Source organism: Delphinapterus leucas, chromosome 11 (genome assembly GCF_059928025.1).
Source record: "Delphinapterus leucas isolate spDelLeu-1000000601 "Yukka" chromosome 11, BTC_Dleu_Yukka2, whole genome shotgun sequence".
Lineage (NCBI taxonomy): Eukaryota > Metazoa > Chordata > Mammalia > Artiodactyla > Monodontidae > Delphinapterus > Delphinapterus leucas.
The window spans coordinates 97,371,037-97,391,631 of record NC_143139.1 but is presented as its reverse complement, the minus strand read 5'-3'; the positions used below and the strand labels follow the sequence as shown (position 1 = coordinate 97,391,631).

Below are 20,595 nucleotides of genomic sequence, written 5' to 3'. Positions count from 1 at the left end.
CTAACTGAGCTCACACAGGGCTCTTACACACCCAGCCAACAGCCCCTGCCCTAATCACCTGGGACCAGGCACAGACAACTCGGGGCAGCCCCTGTGTCCCAGAGGCCCCTGAAATTACCCAGACCAGCCCATCCAAACCTGCTTATGAACCCTGCCTCACTCACTCCTTCCTGTGAAAACCACAATAAAGGCTTCTCTTCTGCCCGTGCCTTCCCGTCACTCCTTCTGCCTCCTGCCCGAGGCTGCTGCCCTCCCCGTCACCTTGGGAACCGTGAGTTTAACAAACCACCTTTTCCGTGGCAGTCAGCTCCTGATCCGTTGGCCTCATCATACTTAAATCACAATAAAACTGACATTTGCAATCAGAAAGGCAGTAACCTACAAGGGAAGGCTTGCTTTTTTCCTACAGACTTTATTCTAAACGTGACCTTGAGCTGAGAGCCCCATGTGACGTCTGAGTCTGATCAAAAGGCCACGAATGCTCCTTTTCAGCCCCTCCCAGACCAACCGCAAGCTGGGAAGCTCAACTCGCCCACGACAAGGAGCTGGAGAAACCGATAATACCGAGCAGGATGTCTTCAGGGTGGATCTCCACCGAGGCAGGGGACATCGGCAAGTTGATGGCATTCTTCCCTTCTTCCTGCAAGTCACTCACTGTCAGGCAGAAAGAGAAAGGAAAAAGCCAGTTAGTATAAATGGAATATTGTGGCCTCACACGTTGGCAGTGGAAACAGAGAGAAATCAACTCCTGTTTTTTAAGCATTTAACAAACATTCCTAAATGGCTGGTTGCCCAGAAAGAGTCCAAGGAAAAATGCCCCGAACCCAGAATACATTCTGCAATTCTTCACCCACACCGGAGAGTTCCCGATTCTCACCAAGCCCGGCCAGGCTGTCTTCACCACCCTTTGCAACACATGACTATGTCATGGAAGCTTCTGGGTGCTTCCAGATCCACCCAGCGCTGCTGAGATGGACGAAGCTTGGATCACAGCGACAGGGCCTGAAAAGGGCGGGCTCCCCTCCCACTCCTGGACAGCAATGTCCTCGGCCGTGGACTCTGGGTGTGAAGACCCTCCCGGCACGCGGCAGGCGAGGCAGTGCCGTCGTCCGTGGCCACGTTCACGGGACAGAATCCGGCGGGTCTGATGCTAGGTAATGCCCAGGGTCGGGAGCAGTGAAACACACAGCAGAATCTAACAAACCGGATCCGGAGACTTGGAGCTGGGAGCACAGGACCGTGTCTAGAGGGCAGACAGGGTGCCGGGGGCTGGGGAGGAGGGCGCCCTGAACAGTCGCAGGGACCGCAGGGCTGGCTACGCGATGAGAGGGGCGGCCTGGATGCCAAGGTGCAGAAAGGATCCCTTGCCCCCCGCGCTAGACACCTTCCAGGAAAGCATCTCGACTTACACTGGCCAGGGGGCCACCCCGGGACACCAGGGGCTAACGGCGCATTTCTTCCACCGGCCATAACTGTATGGGACTCCAGGCTCCAGCCCCCATCCAGTGGGTGCAGGGGGCGCTGGGCACCTTTCCAGCCCTGGCTGAGAACCGCTGGGTGACAGTCCCCGACCACACGCCCCCAAACCAGCCTCTTCCTCGGTGAGCTCCAGTGACAAGTGCCCAGCCTTCCTTCTCCTCCTTTTTTCTTTTTTTTTTTTTTAAATCGTAATTGAATTACAACGTTGTGTTAGTTTCAAGGCCTTCTCTGTAATGAAACGTCCTCAGAGGTGGAAACCTACTTCCTCTTTCAATACTGCAGTCACCTCGAACCTCGAATATCTCCAATTCCGGGACCTGAGGGGACAGGGGACAGAGTAGCAAGGGGACAGGACGTGATGGCCTTGGGACAGGCAGGCCAGGGTGACCCAACCCCAGGCACGCCTGGCAACCTCTCTGCCTGTTTTCTCAAAACATCAGGTCCCCTGGAAGGACTTAATGAAACGATGAACATCAGGTTCTGAGGCCGGAGCTGGGCACACAGTGGGCTCCCTGGACGCAGCCATAGACCCAGCTTTGGGGACAAGCCACCCTCTGTCCCTCACAAGGAACACGGCAGTGGGGCCCAGGACGTTGGGTTCTAACATCAGGAAGGCCCTGATACAAGACTGTGAAAAAATGGGCTCTCTTGCACACCCACACCCTTACAGCAGCAATGACTTACACGATTCACAGCCAAAAGGTGGAAACGGCCCAAGTGTCCACTGATGGATGAACGGATAAATATGGTCCATACACACAATGGAATGTTATTCACCCGTAAAAAGGAAGGGAATTCTGACACACACTACCGCATGGACGAATCCCGAGGACAGTATACTAGGTGAAATAACCCAGACACAAAACGGCAAACCCTGTATGACTCCACTTACAGGAGGTCCCTACAGTCAAATTCACAGCGACAGAAAGTAGAATGGGGGGTGCCAGGGGCTGAAAATAGGGGGAAATTATGGGGAGTCGGCGTTTAATGGGGACAGAGCTTCAGTTTGAGAAGATGAAGAAGTTCTGGAGATGGAGGGTGGTGATGGCTACACAACAACGTGAATGAACTTAATGCCACTGAACACTACACTTAAAAAGGGTTAAAACGGTACATTTTATGTTATGTATATTTTACCGCAATTTAAAAGAAGAGGGAAGAAAAAATGGACCCCTCCCAACAATACTCCAGTCTGGAGGCCAGCCCTGCACCTGGAGACAGGCACAGTCTCCCTGCCGCCCCAGATCCCAGGAGCTGACCCCACGCACAGCCATCTTTTGATCCCCCAATCCTTAGCTTAACTCTGTGTAAGAAGCAGACGCGTGTTAACACCTTCACGAGCAAAGGACTTGGAGACGCACCCCGCCCGGCCCCGCTCCCCATTCCAAAGATCCCCTCCGGTCACTCAGTCCCGCTGAGAAAACAGACCAAATCTCAGCAATTATTTTTACTATATAACAAGTTACAAAGGGTCTTCTAACCAGCAAAGAGCTTTCCAAGGCAGAAAAGGGAAGGAGGAAAAGGGGATTTTTCACAAAAGTTCTCGCATATTCTAGAGGCACGTACGTGAACTGTGTGAGGGGGCGTGCACAGCAGCCGTGGGCTCCTCTCTCTGGTTTCCTGTGCCAGCGTCACAGAAGGAGGACAGAAAGGCCAGGGAGGTCCCTTCCGGTCAAGGCCGTCTGCCATGGTTATGTTCACGGCCGAGGAAGAACAAAAGGCCCCGGTTTCATATGAGTGGAGGGTCGCACAGGTGGGCTTCAGGGCACAGGTGAGCCACGCAGGTGCGTCCTTACTGTGAGCCCGTAGCTCCTCCCAGGAGCCCCAGAGCTACCACGCGGGTCATCCGCTGGCCTGGACATGGGCCGTGGGCCAGAACAACTGGTGGCAGATGGGGGTGTGGGGTGCAGAGATGAAGAGATGCTTCCAGGAGCCCTGCTGCCTGGTCTCAAAAACAGGGAGCGGGGAGGAGAACAGGAACGACATTTTCAAAGCAGAGAAACTGGGTCACATAAAAACAGAGGAATTTCCACACCGCCCTTTGCAACATCAAAGATAACACTAAACAGGGCCTAGGATCTCTCGGCTTTAATAGATGAGAGATGCTCTCACAGACCCACCCAGACGGCACATTCCACAGGCCTGTTAAGCATAAAGCCCGGAGGAAAACAAGGAGGGTCTGTGGCCACGAGCCCAGGGCTCGGATCTCTCTGTGCCACGTGCTGGCATGTGGCCTCCAGCAAGTCCCTTCACCTTGCTCAGCCTCAGTTTCACCAACTAGAACGCGGGGGTGGCAGCAGTACCTACCTCACAGGGGCTTCTGAGGAATCAGTGAAGTTCATCCCAGGGAAAACCAGGGAAGGCTTCCTAGAGGAAGCAGGAATCCCGGAAAAAGGGACTTTGGGACTCCATGCAAAGCCTGTGGGTGACTGATCAGAGCTGGGATTCCGGAAGCCCTCTGTGGCGGCCACGTCCATGCTGAACCGCAGCGGGGTTCAGTGAGGCCCCTTTGGAGCTCCGCTATTGTTCACGGCCTGGGTTCCCTGAGGGACACGGCCCCTTCACTGAGGAGCCTTCAGTTGAAATCTGATTTTGGTCTTCTGAGGGTCAGTCCAGGGTCTGGAAGGAGGGGCTCCCCTTGGACCACAGCTTCTCCCCGAGGACCCCACTCTGCCAAGTCAGTGGCTTTTCCCTAATCCCAGGAATGTCTAGGTTTTGAAAGTACTCGTCCATTTGCCAGAAAGTCAGACACTTCAATGACTGGAAATGCCGACTATCTGTGTCACAGAGAAAGATCCAGGGGCACCTGGTGTGCACCGTGGGTGTGGGCGTTCCAAGGACCTGGGGCTCGATGTGCCGGGGCCGAGGATTCATCGTGGTCCTAAGTGTCTGCCCTTGTCCACCCTAAACCCTACAGCCAACAAGTGTTCCCAAGGCACCCAGGTTCACCTTCCCGCGGTGACACTCTGGGCCGTCCGTGGGCCACACGGGGACATGCGGGTGGGTAAGTGCCGGGAGGGAGAGAGGCTGGAGGAGACCCAGGGAGAGCGTGTGACAGCTCCAGTGCCCCTCTGAGGACAGCCACGCCTCGCTCAGCCCCGGGGCGCAGAGTGGGCTGTGCAGACGCGGTCGCCACATCACAGGAGCTTTTCCAAAAATGCTGGAAATTCTGGGTTTTGTGTAGAATCCCCCAATTTATAAATGTGAGCAATAATTCCAATTCTGCGGGCCAGCCAGGGGCCACCGGTTCACAACCCCCGGTCGCAGTAAAAGTCTAACCCCCGTCCTTGCCTGTCAGTGGGAGAGGGCCACTAGCATTTCCTGAGCACCTACTACGTGCCCAGCACCTTCTCTGTCTTCTGTTCATCTAATCTCCTAACAAGTCTGTGAGGGAGTGGCTGGTCCCGGCTTGGTCAATGCTGGGCCAGCGTCTATGAGATGTGAAGGCATCTGATATACACCAACCATGAGTCCTAGAGTCAGGACTGAACCCACTTCAACCTGGTCTTCACTCGCTATGCTCAGCTGAGTCCTACCCACCTTCAAGCCTCAGCTTGCTGGCCGCCTCTTCCAGGAAGCCATCCTGGGTACTCCCCTCCCATCCCAGGCTCCCCTCTGCCCAGCTCACATCATGCAGCCAGCCCTGTAACTACCTCTTTCCTGGACTGTCTGCCCACACCAGTGCTAACTCAGCTCCTGCACATAGTAGGTCTTTATATCTGAGGGGCAGCACAATGAAGGGCTTAGAAACTGGGAGCCAGTCTGCTGGTTTCAGATCCCAGCTCAGCCACTGACAAGCTGGGTGATCCTGGGCAAGCTACGTATTTGCTCTGTGCCTCAGCTTCCATCTGTGAAATGGGGCCTGATGCAGTCCAAACACACAGAACAATGTCTGGCGTGCGGTACTCGCTCAGTAAGCGTCAGCTTCCAGCTTCTGCCGAACAGAAGGAGACGCGTGTGTTTCCAAAGCCCGTTCTCTTTCCATCACTCCACCCAGAGACCGGGCAAGGTTTAAAAAACACACCACCTCTCCTGATTGGAACGACAAATGCATAAAAAGGAGGAAAGAGAATCAAAATCTAAAACCTCAAACGTCTCACGAACAGCCTGCCACTTATACCCCAGGCCGAGCGCAAAGGTTCCATCCTTGATTTTTTTTTTTGAAATCTTTTTCTCTGTATGGGTTTCGCTTATTTATTTATATTTAATTTATTTATGCCCAGGCTCTTTCCCCCTCAAAAAAAAGCTTTCAGACAGTTTTTTTTTTCTTTTTACATCATTAGGAAAACACAACTCTGAAAGCAGCCTGCTTTAAAAGAGCAAGGCTACCCGCAAGGGAAAGCACAGATCGGAAAACACAAAGTCTTCTCTCTCCACGACGGGTGCCAGGGCAGGAGGGGGCAAAGATGGGGTGCGGAAAGCTCCCTGGGGCTCACCTGCGGGGGGGTTCGGCGAGGATTAAAAAGACCCCATGGTGGGTGAGCCACGGCCCTTGGAGACTGAAGCAGTGACAACACCAGAGAAAACCCCAACAAAAACAGCAGCGCTGTCCCCACCCGGCTCCACAGCTGAAAGAAGAACTTGGCAATGGCAGGAAAGCTGCCTCAATTGTGGACGCTTAACCAGCCCTTTTCAAGACGTACCCACTTCCAGCTACAACTGATCCTACTCAAAGAAACGGAGTGGTCCTCAGAGTTGCCAGGAAAAATAAAGGAGGATAAAGGACGGAGTGTCCCCACGTGAGTTCACGGCGCCCAGACCGCGGCCCCCTACCACCACCCCGCCCCAGGCTGGGGAGGGGGAGTTGGGATCAGCTCCATGTGTGCGAGAAGGACCTGACAAAATAAAATCCCTGCTAAATGAGGCTTTCCAGGCTTCCCCGGGGAAGGGAGAGCTTTCTAGGAATCTCCACCACCCATCTGCACTCAGAGGGATCGCATCTTTGCAGAAGTTACAATTTATCAGGATAACTAAATTCATCAGCCATGAAGGTCTTCTTAACAGAGCAGTTCTTCTAAAAATAAACCAAACTGTACTTCATGTAAAGATCTCACAGCTCAGTGGAGTGAAAACAGGGCCCAAATAAGATCTCAACGATGATATCCACAGACCGGACAGCCATGGGGTGATGCTGTAGGACAACGCTTCCTGACATCCAAAGACAAGGTGATCAAACGACCTACCAATCACAATTCAAACGCATCATCCTTGTAAAGGCCTTGAGATGGGAGGCCCGGCCCTTCCCAGGAAGTCAGGACTCCAGGCTCCGTCTCCCAGATTCCTGGGATTGCAGTGGATGGATGACCGCATCCTGCCCAGGGTAAAAGGCAGGGAGGGCTATAACCACCTTGGAGACAGCAGCTGCCCTTCCTGACTGGGATGTGGGGACAGAGTGAAATTACTTTCAGTGATCCATGTAGCAAAACATACATGAAGGGGCCTCTTAACCTTTAAAGTGGCAGATCTGGTATGTTTTTACTGAGGAAGAGATTCTGGCCTTGCCATGGGGATGCCAGCCCATAGTAATGAGCTCGGTATATTTATGTACATTTAACTCACTGTAATTTCTCGGCGGAAGATGAGATTCTGAACTGCTCTGACAAGACCATGGGAACAAGAAAGCACCGTGACTGTGAGGGCCACTCAGCCTGAATATCTGATTTATGGTGTTTGCTCTGCGGGGCCACGAGATTCCACGCCATTTCTCGAGATGAAATAAGTTGAGAGGCTAAAATAAATATGTGAGCATTTCAATAAGGCAAAATGCAAAGGAGGGCGACAGGCGTTACTGACCCCACACGATGAGCTGACAGCTAAAGATCTGTCCTGTTCAGGCAGCGGCAAGCCTCGGGCTCCACAGGGTGCCAATCTAATGAACACTGGTTAAAGGCCGACAGAGCCGGCACTGGCGCTGGGGGGGTCTGGCACAGGGTGCAGACATACGGAAGGAGGTGTCCTGGCCACTTCCACCCAACAGCCTGGCCTGGCCCCTGGCACAGAGAAGTCTCTTGAGGAACAAACGTACAATTAATTAAGTGCAATACATGTGATGGTGTTGACTTTTTTATTTTTGGCTGTGCCACACAGTATACAGCATCTCAGTTCCCCTACCAGGGATCGAACCCATGTCCCCTATGGTGGAAGTGCAGAGTCTTAACCACTGGACCACCAGAGAAGTCCCGGTGTGGACTTTTAAAAAGCAGGTTTCAAATAATACAGCAGGATATTTATGTAAAATACAGAATCAGAAAACTCAAAACTGGGAATTCCGTGACAGTCCAGTGATTACAACTCTGAGCTTCCACTGCAGGGGACGCAGGTTCGATCCCTGGTCGGGGAACTAAGATCCTGTAATGCCTTGCGGCACAGCCGAAAAGCAAATAAATAAATACGTTTTTAAAAAAAGAAAACTTAGAACTATGTATTTTTATGTGTACACAACTAAATTCAAAGGAAAAGGAATGAAAGGATGTGCCCCAACATGACAAGAGTAGCATCACCTCTGGGGGGATGAGTGACGGAAAGAAAGGAGATTGCGAAGGCTTTGTCATGACTGTGTTCATATGTTACTTGTGAAAATTAAAATAAAGTTAAAAGAATAGACAACAAATAGACGCTCTACAGCAGGGACCCAAGGGAGGTGACAGCCAGTTCTACAGGGAAGGAGACCAGAGCGGGCAGCAGGTGAGGCTGCCTGTGGAGCTGAGCCTGTCCTGAGGCACTCAGCCCCTGGGGTAGGTTTCTAAAGGCAGAGACGCAGGATTCAGAGCCCAGGCCATGAGCCATCCAGGCCTGATGGTCCCTATCTGCCTTAGGTGAAGCCTTGGCCTGGAAACCTCAGACCCTGGGCTTCCTTGCGGGAGGGTCTGCAGGGAGAGAGATGGTGTGCCTGCTGCAGAGATCCCAGAGGAAGTCAGAGGGCCACACGGGCCACGCTCGAAGCAGTGAGTTTGCGGCGTGGAGTCACTGATCTCCCCCAGGCAACTCCATCCTCACCTCCAAGTTCAGGAAAACCGCTGCTTCTAATGCAAGGGGCATCCACACAGCTCAGAGCCTAGGAATCGCCTCTCCTCAGGACCATTTTAGCCCATCCGTGCTTTCACTGAGCAGGTCAATCCATAGCGTCTGTCTCAGGTGACGCTGAGGCAGTGCAGTGCCGCCTGGGTGTGCCTGGGGAAGTTGTGTGAGGGGAGCTGAGGGCCCCGCGTCCTCGGGGAACCCAGCACGGGAGTCCTGTAGGGCAGGAAAGGACCAGCTCTGGGACAGCACCCATGAGCGACCCCATCACCATGGGGACCTCCCTGTCATCTCCCCTCCCATCACCAGCGGGAACCAGCCTGGGAGCCTTGGCTAACCATTCATCCTCCTAAACACTCAGCCCGGACTCCAAACGTCAAAGTACTTAGGCTCCCGGGGGCTAACGGGCGGATTCTTACCCAGCAGGTCTGGGGAGGGTCCAAGACTCAGCATCGTTAACCAGCCCCCAGGTGATGTTGATGCTGCCCCACAGACCACACCTGAGTAGCAACAACTTAGAAGACATTCCCACGCCCCTCTGCTCCTGAAACCCAAGCTGGTAAGCGACTCTGTGCTCCTTTTAGAGATCGACACAGGGGCCACGTTTCAACAACTCCCAACCTGGCCAGCACCCGCCATGGCTCCGGTATTCAAGAAAGAAGGACTGGGCACCCACCTCACACGCTATCATGCTAAGCTCCCACGACAGCTGAGGTCTTCCCTAAAAGACTGAGTCACACCCAAGCCGGCCCAGCTGGCCAGGGATGGCTCCAACCCCCGTGAGGCCTGCGGTCCCCCAAAACTACGTAGTCTCTCAGCTTTTGGGGGGTCAAAGGAAAGTACAGACCGCTTCCTGCCTGTGGGGAGAATCCAGAATTCCATTCTTTCTCCATGAATCCCTGTTATCACTCTTTTCTTTTCTTTTTTTTTTTTTTTTTTGCGGTACGCGGGCCTCTCCCTGCTGTGGCCTCTCCCGTTGCGGAGCACAGGCTCCGGACGCGCAGGCTCAGCGGCCATAGGCTCACGGGCCCAGCCGCTCCGCGGCATGTGGGATCTTCCCGGACCGGGGCACGAACCCGTGTCCCCTGCATCGGCAGGCGGACTCTCAACCACTGCGCCACCAGGGAAGCCCCCTGTTATCACTCTTGAGCCAAATGCAGAGCTGCCCTCTCGGCGGTAAAACTAAATGCGTTCACCGGCCACCCTGGCTTCTCCCAAGACCCTCTAGTTTAAAGGGCTGGTTCCCATGTCCCAGCAGAATGGGTTCAGCAGCGGAAATGGCTCTGGGATGCAGGGGAGGCTTGGGCTTTTCCCAGCAGCACTGCCAGCCTCAGGGGACACAGTGACAACCTAAAGGGAAAGAGAAGCTGGGAGAGGGAACCACACATCACAGCCCCGACCACCCAAAACGACTCATGCAAAATGATAACTCGATTCTAGGACCAACACGTACGCAAGTGCAAAGAGGAAAAAGGTAAGGACCAAGACGCTAGACCTAGAACCAGCCTCTGCAGATTTTGCATCTCGTGTCCTGTCCTTAGGGCAACCAGGGGATCTCTCACCAGGACAGCCGGTCGGCCTCCCGCAGGCTCTGCCGTGGCCTCTTCCCACCCCGAGCCAGCCTCTCCCCTTCTGCAGGAGACCAACTGGACTCTGCTGTCCCTCCTCCCCAGCATCCATGTGCCCTTCCTCTGGTCAAACAGGACTCAGCATCCCAGACCTCAGCCAGTGGGCACACTGCACTCTCCAGCATACAGCCAGGGATGGGCTTGGCCCAATTAGAGCCAACAGAACAAGGAGAGTTTCCTAGGAATGCAGAATGACAGGCACTCTTTCCCTCTGGCCTTGACCCAGAAAGGATGCAGGTGGAAGCTGCCCCATCGTCTTACCAGCACACAAAACCTGGAAATGCAGGCACTGGGTCCACAGAGCTAAGAGGACAGAGTTTAGCCGAGCCAGCTGTCTGCTGGATCAAGCCTTACCTGAGGCTGGCAGCCTCTGGACCTTTCTGTCAAATGAACCAACGAATGCCATTTTGTCCTTAATCCACTTTGAGTTGGGTTTTCTGTCATTTGCAGACTGAGTGGCTGGCTGTCACTCCCTGGGATAGAGCACCCCAGAGCTCCTACCGGCTCCAGGGTATAACCCAAACCCCTCAAAGTGGTACCTGAAGACTCTTGATGAACAAACCCCACCTCTCATCGACCCAGATGCAGCTCCCACGCTTCTGCATCACCTTTCAATGAGGCCATTCCTTTGCCCCCACTATCCCCACCACCTGAAATGCCCTTTTCATTATATCTAGCCAATTCCACCCGTTCCCCAAGATTCTTCATTAAAGCGTTCTCTGTAACCCCACCCCCTGGGCAGCATTAGGGCCCTTCTTCTAGGTTCCCACAGTTCCCTGTGCACGTGACAGCTACAAACCCTTATCCCCCGACAGGAAGTGGTGGGGTGTGCCCTCTGCCCCGCCCCCGCCGAGTGGCCAAACGCTGACCAAAACCCAGCACATGACAAGCATGCGACAAACATTCATAGAATGAATAAATGACTGTAAATGCGTTTATGTAGGCAAAATGGAGCCGAAGAGAGAATTTAGGTAAGAGACACAAAGTCAGAAACACTAGGAACAGGCCGTTCTTGCAAAACATGCCACTTCCAGCCACTCGGGTGGACAAGAGCATTTCCATTAAGGCTTCCATTAGCCTGGCAGTCGTGGGTCACCAAGAGCCCAATTACTGCAATGGGGCCGTGCGGAGGGCGAGGCCTCGAGAGCAAGGACTCTGCTCTGCAATTAGGGACTTACTGGGACAGGCTGCCTCTGGGGCAACATTCCCAAACCTCGCCCACTGGAGCGAGTTCCTGCCGGCCAAGGGCAGGGTGGAGGGATGGCACCAGGAAGGAAGCGATCGCCCCCGGTTCCTGGACACTGGGTCTTCCTAATACCAAAGGCTGCTTAGGTCTAAGTATGGAAAGGCTGGGGCTCAGAAGCCAACATCAAACGGATGATTCCCTCTGGCCAGAAGCAGTCCTTTTCCTCCCCTTTGCCCTGCGTGATCAGAAAAATGTGAGAACCACAGAAAAACGAATTGTCTGTGGGAAGGAGAACAGGAAGAAAGACTTCTAGGTGATCCTTCAATGTCAGGTTTACCAAATAAACCACCCGGTGAGCAGAAACCAGGACACCGGAGGGGCTCCAGGCTTCTTGCTCTAAAAAGAATGACTGATCCTTTAGGGACAAGCGATGATTTGGTCGGTTTTTCAGGGGGAAAGCAAGTGGGTCAACTTATTCAAGTCACCTCTCAGAATGCATCAGGTAGAAAGAATCCCTCGGGGGCCTGAGACTGGGGATCGATCTGCGGATGGCCAGGTGTCTGCTCCTGGTCTCACCCTCCTCCGATCCATCCACCACAGTGTCTCCAGACTTCGTCCCCAGAACGCAGGCCGTGGGGTCACTCCTCTGCCCATGGGCTGTCCTGACACTCCACCACTCCCAAAACAAAACCCACACCCTTCCCCTCACATCTCACCCCCTCCTCCAGTGCAGAGCTCAGGGCCAGGCTCGGTCACCCCTCCGGGCCTTTGCCAGCCTGCGCCCCCTCCAAGAGCTCCATGTCCAGAGCCTGAGCCTGGAGGCAAAGCCCGCTGCAAATGTCCCCTCTTCCGTGGCCCTGTCCCTCCTCCAAACCCCTGGCCCAGGGTCGCGGACGGTGCAGACAGAAGAGCGGAGAGAACGGAGGCTTTGGAGGGCTATTTCGAAACATCCTGTGACCTTGGGCTTTAAGTCCTTCGTCTTTCACCATCTCTCCTCTGCAGAGGGGTTAGAACCAGACCTGTCGTCATGACAACTAATTTAACAAGATGGCGCCTCAGGCAGCAGTCACGTGGTAAATGCTGGGTCTCTCCCTTCTTGTTCCACCACCCGCACCAGTGCTGGGTAACCGGAAGCGCTTGGTGTCCCAGGGTCACCCACTCGACAAGTTTGCAGGCGCACCAGGCACATGCCACAGCTGCAAGGTCGGACAGCCCCTGAGCGCCCACGTTTGCCAATCGAGCAGATGTGCCATGTCTCACTGCTACATTATAGCCTCCCAGAAAGGGACTTCCCTGGCGGTCCAGTGGTAAAGAATCCGCCTTCCAATGCAGGGGACGCGGGTTTGATCCCTGGTCAGGGAACTAAGATCCCACATGCCGCGGGGCATCTAAGCCCGTGCGCCACAACTACTGAGCTTGCGTGCCTCAACTAGAGGGCCTGCGTACCACAAACTACAGAGCCCACACGCTCTGCAACCCACGCGCCACAACTAGAGAAAACCTGCATGCCACACTAGAGAGAAGCCCGTGCGCCGCAACAAAAGATCCTGCATGCCGCAACGAAAGATCCCGCATGCCTCAACGAAGATCCTGCGTGCCACAACTAAGACCCAACGCAGCTAAGAATTAAATAAATAAATAAATAATACAATAAATCTTTTAAAAAGAAATAAATAAACTCCCAGAAGGCAGAGCTCAAGTCCTATCACCCCTGTGCCCCCAGAGGTGGGCCCTGCACACAGAGGAGACCCTAGAAAAATGTGCTCACCTGAACAGAACAGAATCGAACCAGATCCCGAAAGCCTGAGTTATCTGCCAGCATCAAGGGGGAAACAGCCTCGCTAATTAACTGTTGGGGATGACAAGGGGCCACGTATCCCCAGGTCACCAATTCTCGAAGAATCCAGACGTTGAAACACACCCTCCCAACTGCAAACCAGTCATATCTAACCTCGAAGACCCTGAATGTACAGCTCAGACATCACCACAAACATCTCGCCAGTCGCTGAGCATTTAAAACAGACACTGTAACGAGGCCAGCAACACAGCCTGACCCGAGCCCCCCACGCCCATCCTGAAAAGTGTGAAGTGCCCCCCAGAGTCGGCCAGCAGAGAGCCAGGCCAGCTGCCATCAATGGGACCAGTGACCGGTGTCCAGGCAGGAAGCTCAGAGTCTGCAGGAGGCTCAGAAGCATTGCTTAACTGACTCGGAGTGAAATTAAAATGCAGCCGCACCAGAGGCAGAGGGGGCCGATCAGGCCGGGTCAGGAGAACATGCTTGTCCGGGGATATGCAAGGGCACCAGCCGCGCCGGGGACCCCGAGGGCCACCATCGTGCAGCGGGCTCTCCTGGAGCCCCCGGGCACGTGTGCATTACCCCACCCCTCTGACGAACAGCTGGACCACACTCGTGAGGCCAGTGTCCCCCGAACCCTCGGGTTTTCTCAGCCCCCTTAGCTCAGGTTCCTGGGACTCACGGCATCCTGGCCCCGTTGGTCCTAACCTGACGGTAGATTCTTTGATGTGAGCGCTCTGTCCCCTGGGTTTGGGAACGGCCTATCTGCCACATGTCTACCAATCAATCGTGCTGGTTCTAAGTGAGTAGATGAAAGCAATTTCAGTCACTGGTCATGAAAATCTATCATTAGTTAATGATAATGGAAAAAGGGTCTAGAAAAGGGGCATCTGCCTGCCAATGCATGGGACGCGGGTTTGAGCCCTGGTCCGGGAAGATCCCACATGCCGCGGAGCAACTAAGCCCGTGCACCACAACTACTGAGCCTGTGCTCTAGAGCCTGCGAGCCACAAATACTGAGCCCACGTGCTACAACTACTGAAGCCCGCGTGCCTAGAGCCTGTGCTCCACAAGAGAAGCCACCGCAGTGAGAAGCCCGTGCACTGCAACGAAGAGTAGCCCCAGCTCGCAGCAGCTAGAGAAAGACCGCGCAGCTACGAAGACCCAACACAGCCAAAGATAAATAAATAAAATTTTTTTAAAAAAGAGTCTAGAAGAGGCAGAAGGTGGGAGCAGAGGGGTGCTCTGCTCCCCTCTGCTCAGAATTATCAAAAAAAAGCCACATCTCTTTTATATATAGTAGCGTGTATCTGTTAATCCCAAACTCCTAATTTATCCTCCCCCCCCACCGCCTCTTTGGTAACCATAAATTTGTTTTCTATGTCTGTGAATCTGTTTCTGTTTTGTAAATAAGTTCATCTGTATTATTTTTTTAGATTCCACATATAAGTGATATCATATGTTATTTGTCTTTCTCTGTCTGACTCACTTCACTTAGTATGATAATCTCTAGGTCCCTCCATGTTGCTGCAAATGGCCTGAAACCAACACAGTATTGTAAATCAACTGTATTTCAATTATAAAAAAAAGTCACAGTGATGTCTTGTGTTTGTCGGTCACGGTTCCGGCCCCTTGGAGCCGAGCTGTGTGATGTGTCCCACCCACGGGGAGATGCAAAGAAACCTGAACAGGACCCGCCCGATCAGGTTAACACCCTCAGAGAGAAATGTGCTTCATAAGAGAAAACAGAAACCGCAGTGGGAAAAATAAGTCCGCTGAAGCAAACTGGGCTGCTTCCTGTGCGGTGAAACTCGTATTAATTAGCCTGATCGTTACTGTCCCATCGTATCCAGGCAAGCCCAAAGTGTGCTCTGCTGAGAAAATAAGAAGATTAAATCGTTAAGTCATTTTAAGAAAAAGAACCGATTCTCTGTGCACCTGCGCCGAAACAAACGCTCCACCGGGAGAGAACTTGGGACCCGCAGGCAGGAAACGCCAGGAGCACGGCGCCCTCTAGCGGCCCATCTGCCCCTGAAGATGCGAGCCAGGCACGGCCTGCGAAGGTTTCATCTCAACAAGAGAATCTGCTGCAGGGCAGAGGGCTGCCTTCCAAAGGCAGGCGGCTTTGGGGGCGCTTGAAGCCACGTGCCCCTGGGGCTGGTAGCTCCACCCGGAACGGATGCGACACTCAAGGGAACAAAGTACAAGGGCCTTCGGCACCCACTGGGGTTCCCGGGGATGGGCCTTTGGAGGGAGGGCCCCAAAGGAGCAAGTGGGAGCCACAGGCACGTGGAGACTCCCTCCCTGCCAGCCAGGACGAAGCCAGGTTCCCCAGCCCCCCCGACCCCCGGCCCCCACTGCTCCCTGTTCCATTCCTTCCTTCCCAGCCTTACCACATTTGAGGCCCGCTTGCGTCTGTGCTACCGGATTCGTGTCCATAGCTCCGTAAGGGCAGGCAAAAGGCCTGCCTGTCTCCCCAGCTCCCTGCACAGGGCGCAGCCCACAGGAAGCAGTCAGTGACACTTTGCGAGTTAATGGTGAATAAATGAATTCATGAATGAATGAATGCATGTTGCAGAACTCAAACATTCCTTTCTGGTGTTTCTTTTTGGAACTCCTAAGAGCTCTTTTCTACTTCTTTGGGGGCCTCTGTGGTAGGCTGAATAATGTCCCCTGTCTCCCAAAGATGTCCACGTCCCAATTCCTGGAAACTGTGACCTTACAAACAAAAGGGACTTTGCTGATGTGATCGAGTGAAGGGTCTTGCGATGGGAGACGATCCTGGATTATCCGGGTGGACCTAGTGTCATCACAAAGGTCCTTAGAAAAGGGATGCGGGTGGGTCAGAGTGAGAAAAAGGCAACGTGACAACACAAGCAGGGAGAGATTGGAAGATGCAGGGCTGCTGGCTTTGAAGATGGAGGAGCCTCTAGAAGCTGCAAAAGACAAGGAAAAGGATCCTCCTCTGGAGCCTCCCGAGGGAGCGTAGCCCAGCCGACACCTAGATTTTAGGACTTAGGACCTCCAGGGCTAAAAGATAGTAAGTTTGTGCTGTTTAAAGCTACTAAATCTGTGGTAATTTCTTACATCAGCACATTAGCAAACCAATACATTCTTTGGCTGCACCTGCTTTACTGAGCACCTCCTCCGCACAAGGCACCAGGCTAAGCTCCGAGGGCACAACCGTTACTGGAACAGGCACGTCCTTGGTCCCACGAGCAGCAGAAGCAGAAGCACAAAGAACGCATCCGATCAACACCGAGGACGAAAACACAACTGCCCCCACGTGTCACTCGCGTGACAGTGAAGCCGGGGAGGTTGGCTGCTTGATGGCGAATCCACTAAAATGTACTAAGTTAGGTGCAAAAAGAGCAGGACAGCCTCACGATCGGCAAGATCTGAAGTCGCTTCTCCACCAGTGGCTTCTCAGCCCAGCCACCTCAGGCGAAGGCTGAGTGGGAGGGGAGGGGGTCAGACCCCCACCACGCTCCTCCTCGGCCTGGAGTAGCCAGGGATGTGCTAATGGCTTGACCTCTTCAGCCACACTGTGTTTCACAACCCCTCCCAGCCCTGGACCTCTGTGTGTCCTCTGTCCCGGGAACACCTGGCTTCTCCATCCTGCCAACGTCCTTCCAGGAATCAACCCACCAGGTCCTCAGGTAGCAGACTGGTCATTTTCAAATGCTTGCAGGGTCCACAGGCTCTTGCGCCTGGTCATCATTCAAGTCACTAAAAACAGTAAATACCAGCCCAGACATCAGAGTCATCGCCAGGGCTCTGGACCCCGGCAGGCCCATCTACAGTACACCTGGCGCGGTGAGCACATTAGCAAACCAATGGGGAAAAGGACGCTCATCGCAGGAAATCAATTCCCTTTTGCTGCGTCCAGATACCTCCCTCCCTTCTCCCACGTGTGCCCCGACACGAGAACGCTGGCCAGGGAAAGAGGCGGGGCTCACTCGGTAGTGAGGATCCAGGTCTAACTACCCATCTGGGTGTGTGACCTTGAGCAAGTTCGCTCCTCCCAGGGCTGGTTTTGCCATCAGTAAAAATGGGGACACCACCTTAAGGGGGGGCTTCTCTGGAGGGAGGGCAGAGACCTCCTGCCAACCATGTTTGACAGCATCGCCTCTGAAGGATGCAAGCAGGACGTGCAGGGCGTAGGGCCAGGACCCGGGGCCCGAGCCTGGGACTCCAATCCAGCGCTCCCACCACGCAGCTCTGCACGACGGCCCCCGACTTTCAAGGACCCTGCTGTTTGTACTTATGTCACAACTAACGGCCTAACAAGCCCAGGTATCTTTTCACCGCCCGTCAAACAACTGCTTCCCCAGCTGTAAAGTTTAACTACCTGCCCATATTCTCTCTGACTTTTAAAGTTGTGAGCAGACCACCTTCCTATCAACGCAAAGAAGCAAGGAAGCCCTACAGTTCCCCAAACACCCGGGCAAGTTCGTGGTCCCCAGGTGTCCACCTGATGCCTCCCTTCTCATCCCCCAGGAGGACCCCCGCCAGGCCTCGCGAGCCGACTGCAACCTTCTGTGTGTTGACCCGGCACTCTGGGAGCAGGCAGGTCTGGAAGAGCTCACCATGCATCATAGGGTGAACTGTATCCCCCAGAAAGACATGTCGAAGTCCTAACTCCTGGTGCCGTGAATGTGGCCCTATTTGGAAATAGGGTCTTTGCAGATGTGATCAGGTTGGGATGAGGTCATTAGGGTGGTCACACTGATGACTGGTGTCCTTAAAAGAAGAGGGAGGGAAGACGGCCACATGAAGACAGAGGCCGAGACGGGAGTGGTGCAGCCACAAGCCAAGGAGCACCCGGAGCCACCGGGAGCTGGAAGAGGCGGGCAGCATCCTCCCCGGGAGCCTCCAGAGGAACCACAACCCTGCCGACACCTTGATTTTGGACTTCCGGCCTCCAGACTGTGAGAATACATTTCTGGGACGTCCCTGGCCGTCCAGAGGTTAAGACTCTGCGCTTCCATTGCTGAGGACCCGGGTTCAACCCCTGGTCAGGGAACTAATATCCCACAAGCCACGCTGCACAGCAAAACGAACGAACAAACAAACAGTATGAGAGAATACATCTCTGGGGTGGAAGCCACCCCATCTCTGTGCTTTGTTCCAGCGGCCCCAGGACACTAAGACCCCAGGCTGCTCCAGGACAGTGGCACCCAGCACGGCGTCGCATCACAACCATCACAGACAGTGACAGGCCCGGCACGGCGGCCAGGCCACCCACGAGCCATCCACGAAGGCGCCGGAGATGGAGGGGAGGGAAAGGGCCGTGATGCGTTGACCTGCCGTCCCGTAGGGCCGACAGGTCTGTGAGGGCTCCTGACCCGTGTCATCCCCTGAAACGGGGCAGGCACCTTGGCTGTTCTACCTCACGGGTGGCACACACTGCAGGGATTTAAGGGCATCTGCATGGATCACCGAGCAAACGTGTGTTTCTGACCAGGCCTCTGGCCAGTGTGGGACTCACTGACCCCTCCTGCATGGAGCCAGTCCCACAGGGCGAGGTCCCAGTGTCCAAAACGTATCCCGGGCACCACTGCGTGTGGCCCTGAGCACTCGGAGGGCACTTCTCTGTCTCACCAGCCCCCCAGGGTCTCCAGGCCTGAACGAGGTGAACACAGGGCATTTCTGGGCAGACGGGCTGGCTGGGCTCCGGGCAGGCTCACAGGGTGAGGACTGTGGATCGGTGGCAGTGTCTACAAGGACAGGGGTCCTCCTGACTCAGCTGCGTGGAGGCCGTTCCTCCAGGGAGGCTCAGCACCGTCCCCCCTCTGCCCCTCCTCCCTCCGCAGCGCCCTCTCCAGGCTCTGCCCTCCGGGCCTCAAGGCTCCAACCTTACGGGGTCTGGGCTCCCACCTAGGCTCAACCTCGCATCCCCGGTCAGCACACCTGCCCTGCACACCTGCAGGTTGTTCAGGAGCTAGAGGTGAAGGATAAAGAAAGAGCGCTCATCCAGACAGTGGAATATCCTCCAGCACTAAAAAGAAATGAGCTACCAAGCCACGGAAAGGCACGGAGGGACCCAAATGCATATTACCAAGCGAAGAAGCGAATCTGAGAAGGCTACGTACTGTGTGATTGCAACTCCATGCCACTCTAGAAAAGGGAAATCTATGAGGACAGTAAGATCAGGGGTCGCCAGGGATTGGGGGAGGGAGGGATGAATAGGGAGAACACAGAGGATTTTTACAGCAGTGAATACAATACACCCTGTATGTTACTGTAATGGTGGATACATGACATTATACATTTGTCCAAACCCACAGAATGTACAACACCAAGAATGAACCCTCATGTCAGCTACGGACTCTGGGTGACGCTGATCTGTCAGTGTGGGTTCACTGATGGTACCAAGTGCACCACTCTTCTGGGGGTAGGGAGAATCGGGGAGGCTGTGCATGGGCAGGGCGGGGAGGTATATGGGAAATCTCCACCCTCTGCTCAGTATTGCTGGGAACCTCCTAAAACTGATCTAAGAAGTAAAGTTTATTATTATTTTTAAAAAGAGCAGCAGGGGACCCCTTCCGGGTCACAGGGGGTGCAGGTGTGTGTGTGTTCCGGGCAGATCCTGGGCACCCAGGTACCGAGGGCCCTGGAAAAAGTGCTCAGTGGTCGCCGGGAGTCCTCCCTTCCCTTGACCCCCTACTCCTGGGGTGGGAGCTCAGGTGGGGTCTGGTGGAGGCCCTAAGGACACTATCCATGGGGGCAACCTCCTTCCAGCTCCGTAGTTCTCAGCCAGGGACAGTTTGCCCTCCAGGGACGTGTGGCAGGGTCTGGGGACACTGGAGGCAACCACGTCCGGAGCAGGGGGTGCCACTGGCATCTGGTGTGTAGAGGCCAGGGGTGCTGCTCGACGCCCTGCCGTGTCCGCCACCCCCCGCCCCACGGGGAATCAACCCTGCAAAACGTGCAGGGCGCTGAGGCGGAGAAGCGCTGCTGGACCCGACTCGGGAGCCCAGAGGCTAGACTGCCACGGGCTCCCGACACTGCACAGCCGCGCGGCACCCACAGGGAGTCCGGCACCTTCCTTCACACCTTCACACAGGCCGGAATCCCACGGCACCACGGCCTTACGCTCCCCACTTCCTGGCGTCAGCATGCGGTTTAAACCCCATCCCGGCTGTCCTGGCTCTGCCAAGCGTAAGTGCTAACTAAGTACAGCACGGGCATCCTTCAGCCTCAGGACCAAGGCTGGGCAGGGTCCCTGTCTCCAGAGCCTCCAGCCCCCAGGGAGCCCACAGGGTGGGTGTCCTTGGCACAGAGGGCAGCCTGGACTCCTCTATCCCTCCGCTTTCCGGCCCGGTATGGACACGAGGTGGGGCCCGAGGGCAGGGGCGAGCCCCGCAGCCGTGTCCACCCACCTTTGTTACCTGCTCTGTGCCAGCCACTCGCAGACGCTCATCGCCCACGCACCCTCTCGAGCCGGGCCGGGGCTGCAGCAGGCAGCGGGGAGGCACGGGGACCAG

The 20,595-nt window shown here is 54.8% G+C and overlaps 1 protein-coding gene across 2 annotated transcripts in view; it reads right to left on the bottom strand.

Moving 5' to 3' along the window:
• The window catches only part of PARVB (parvin beta), a 115,140-nt gene that overhangs the window by 56,339 nt on the left and 38,206 nt on the right, over positions 1-20,595 (bottom strand). For both annotated transcript variants that reach the window (XM_022596496.3, XM_022596497.3), the window contains exon 2: positions 565-654. In XM_022596496.3, coding sequence (XP_022452204.1) covers positions 565-654 — 90 coding nt within the window. The remainder of the gene's footprint in view (positions 1-564; positions 655-20,595) is intronic.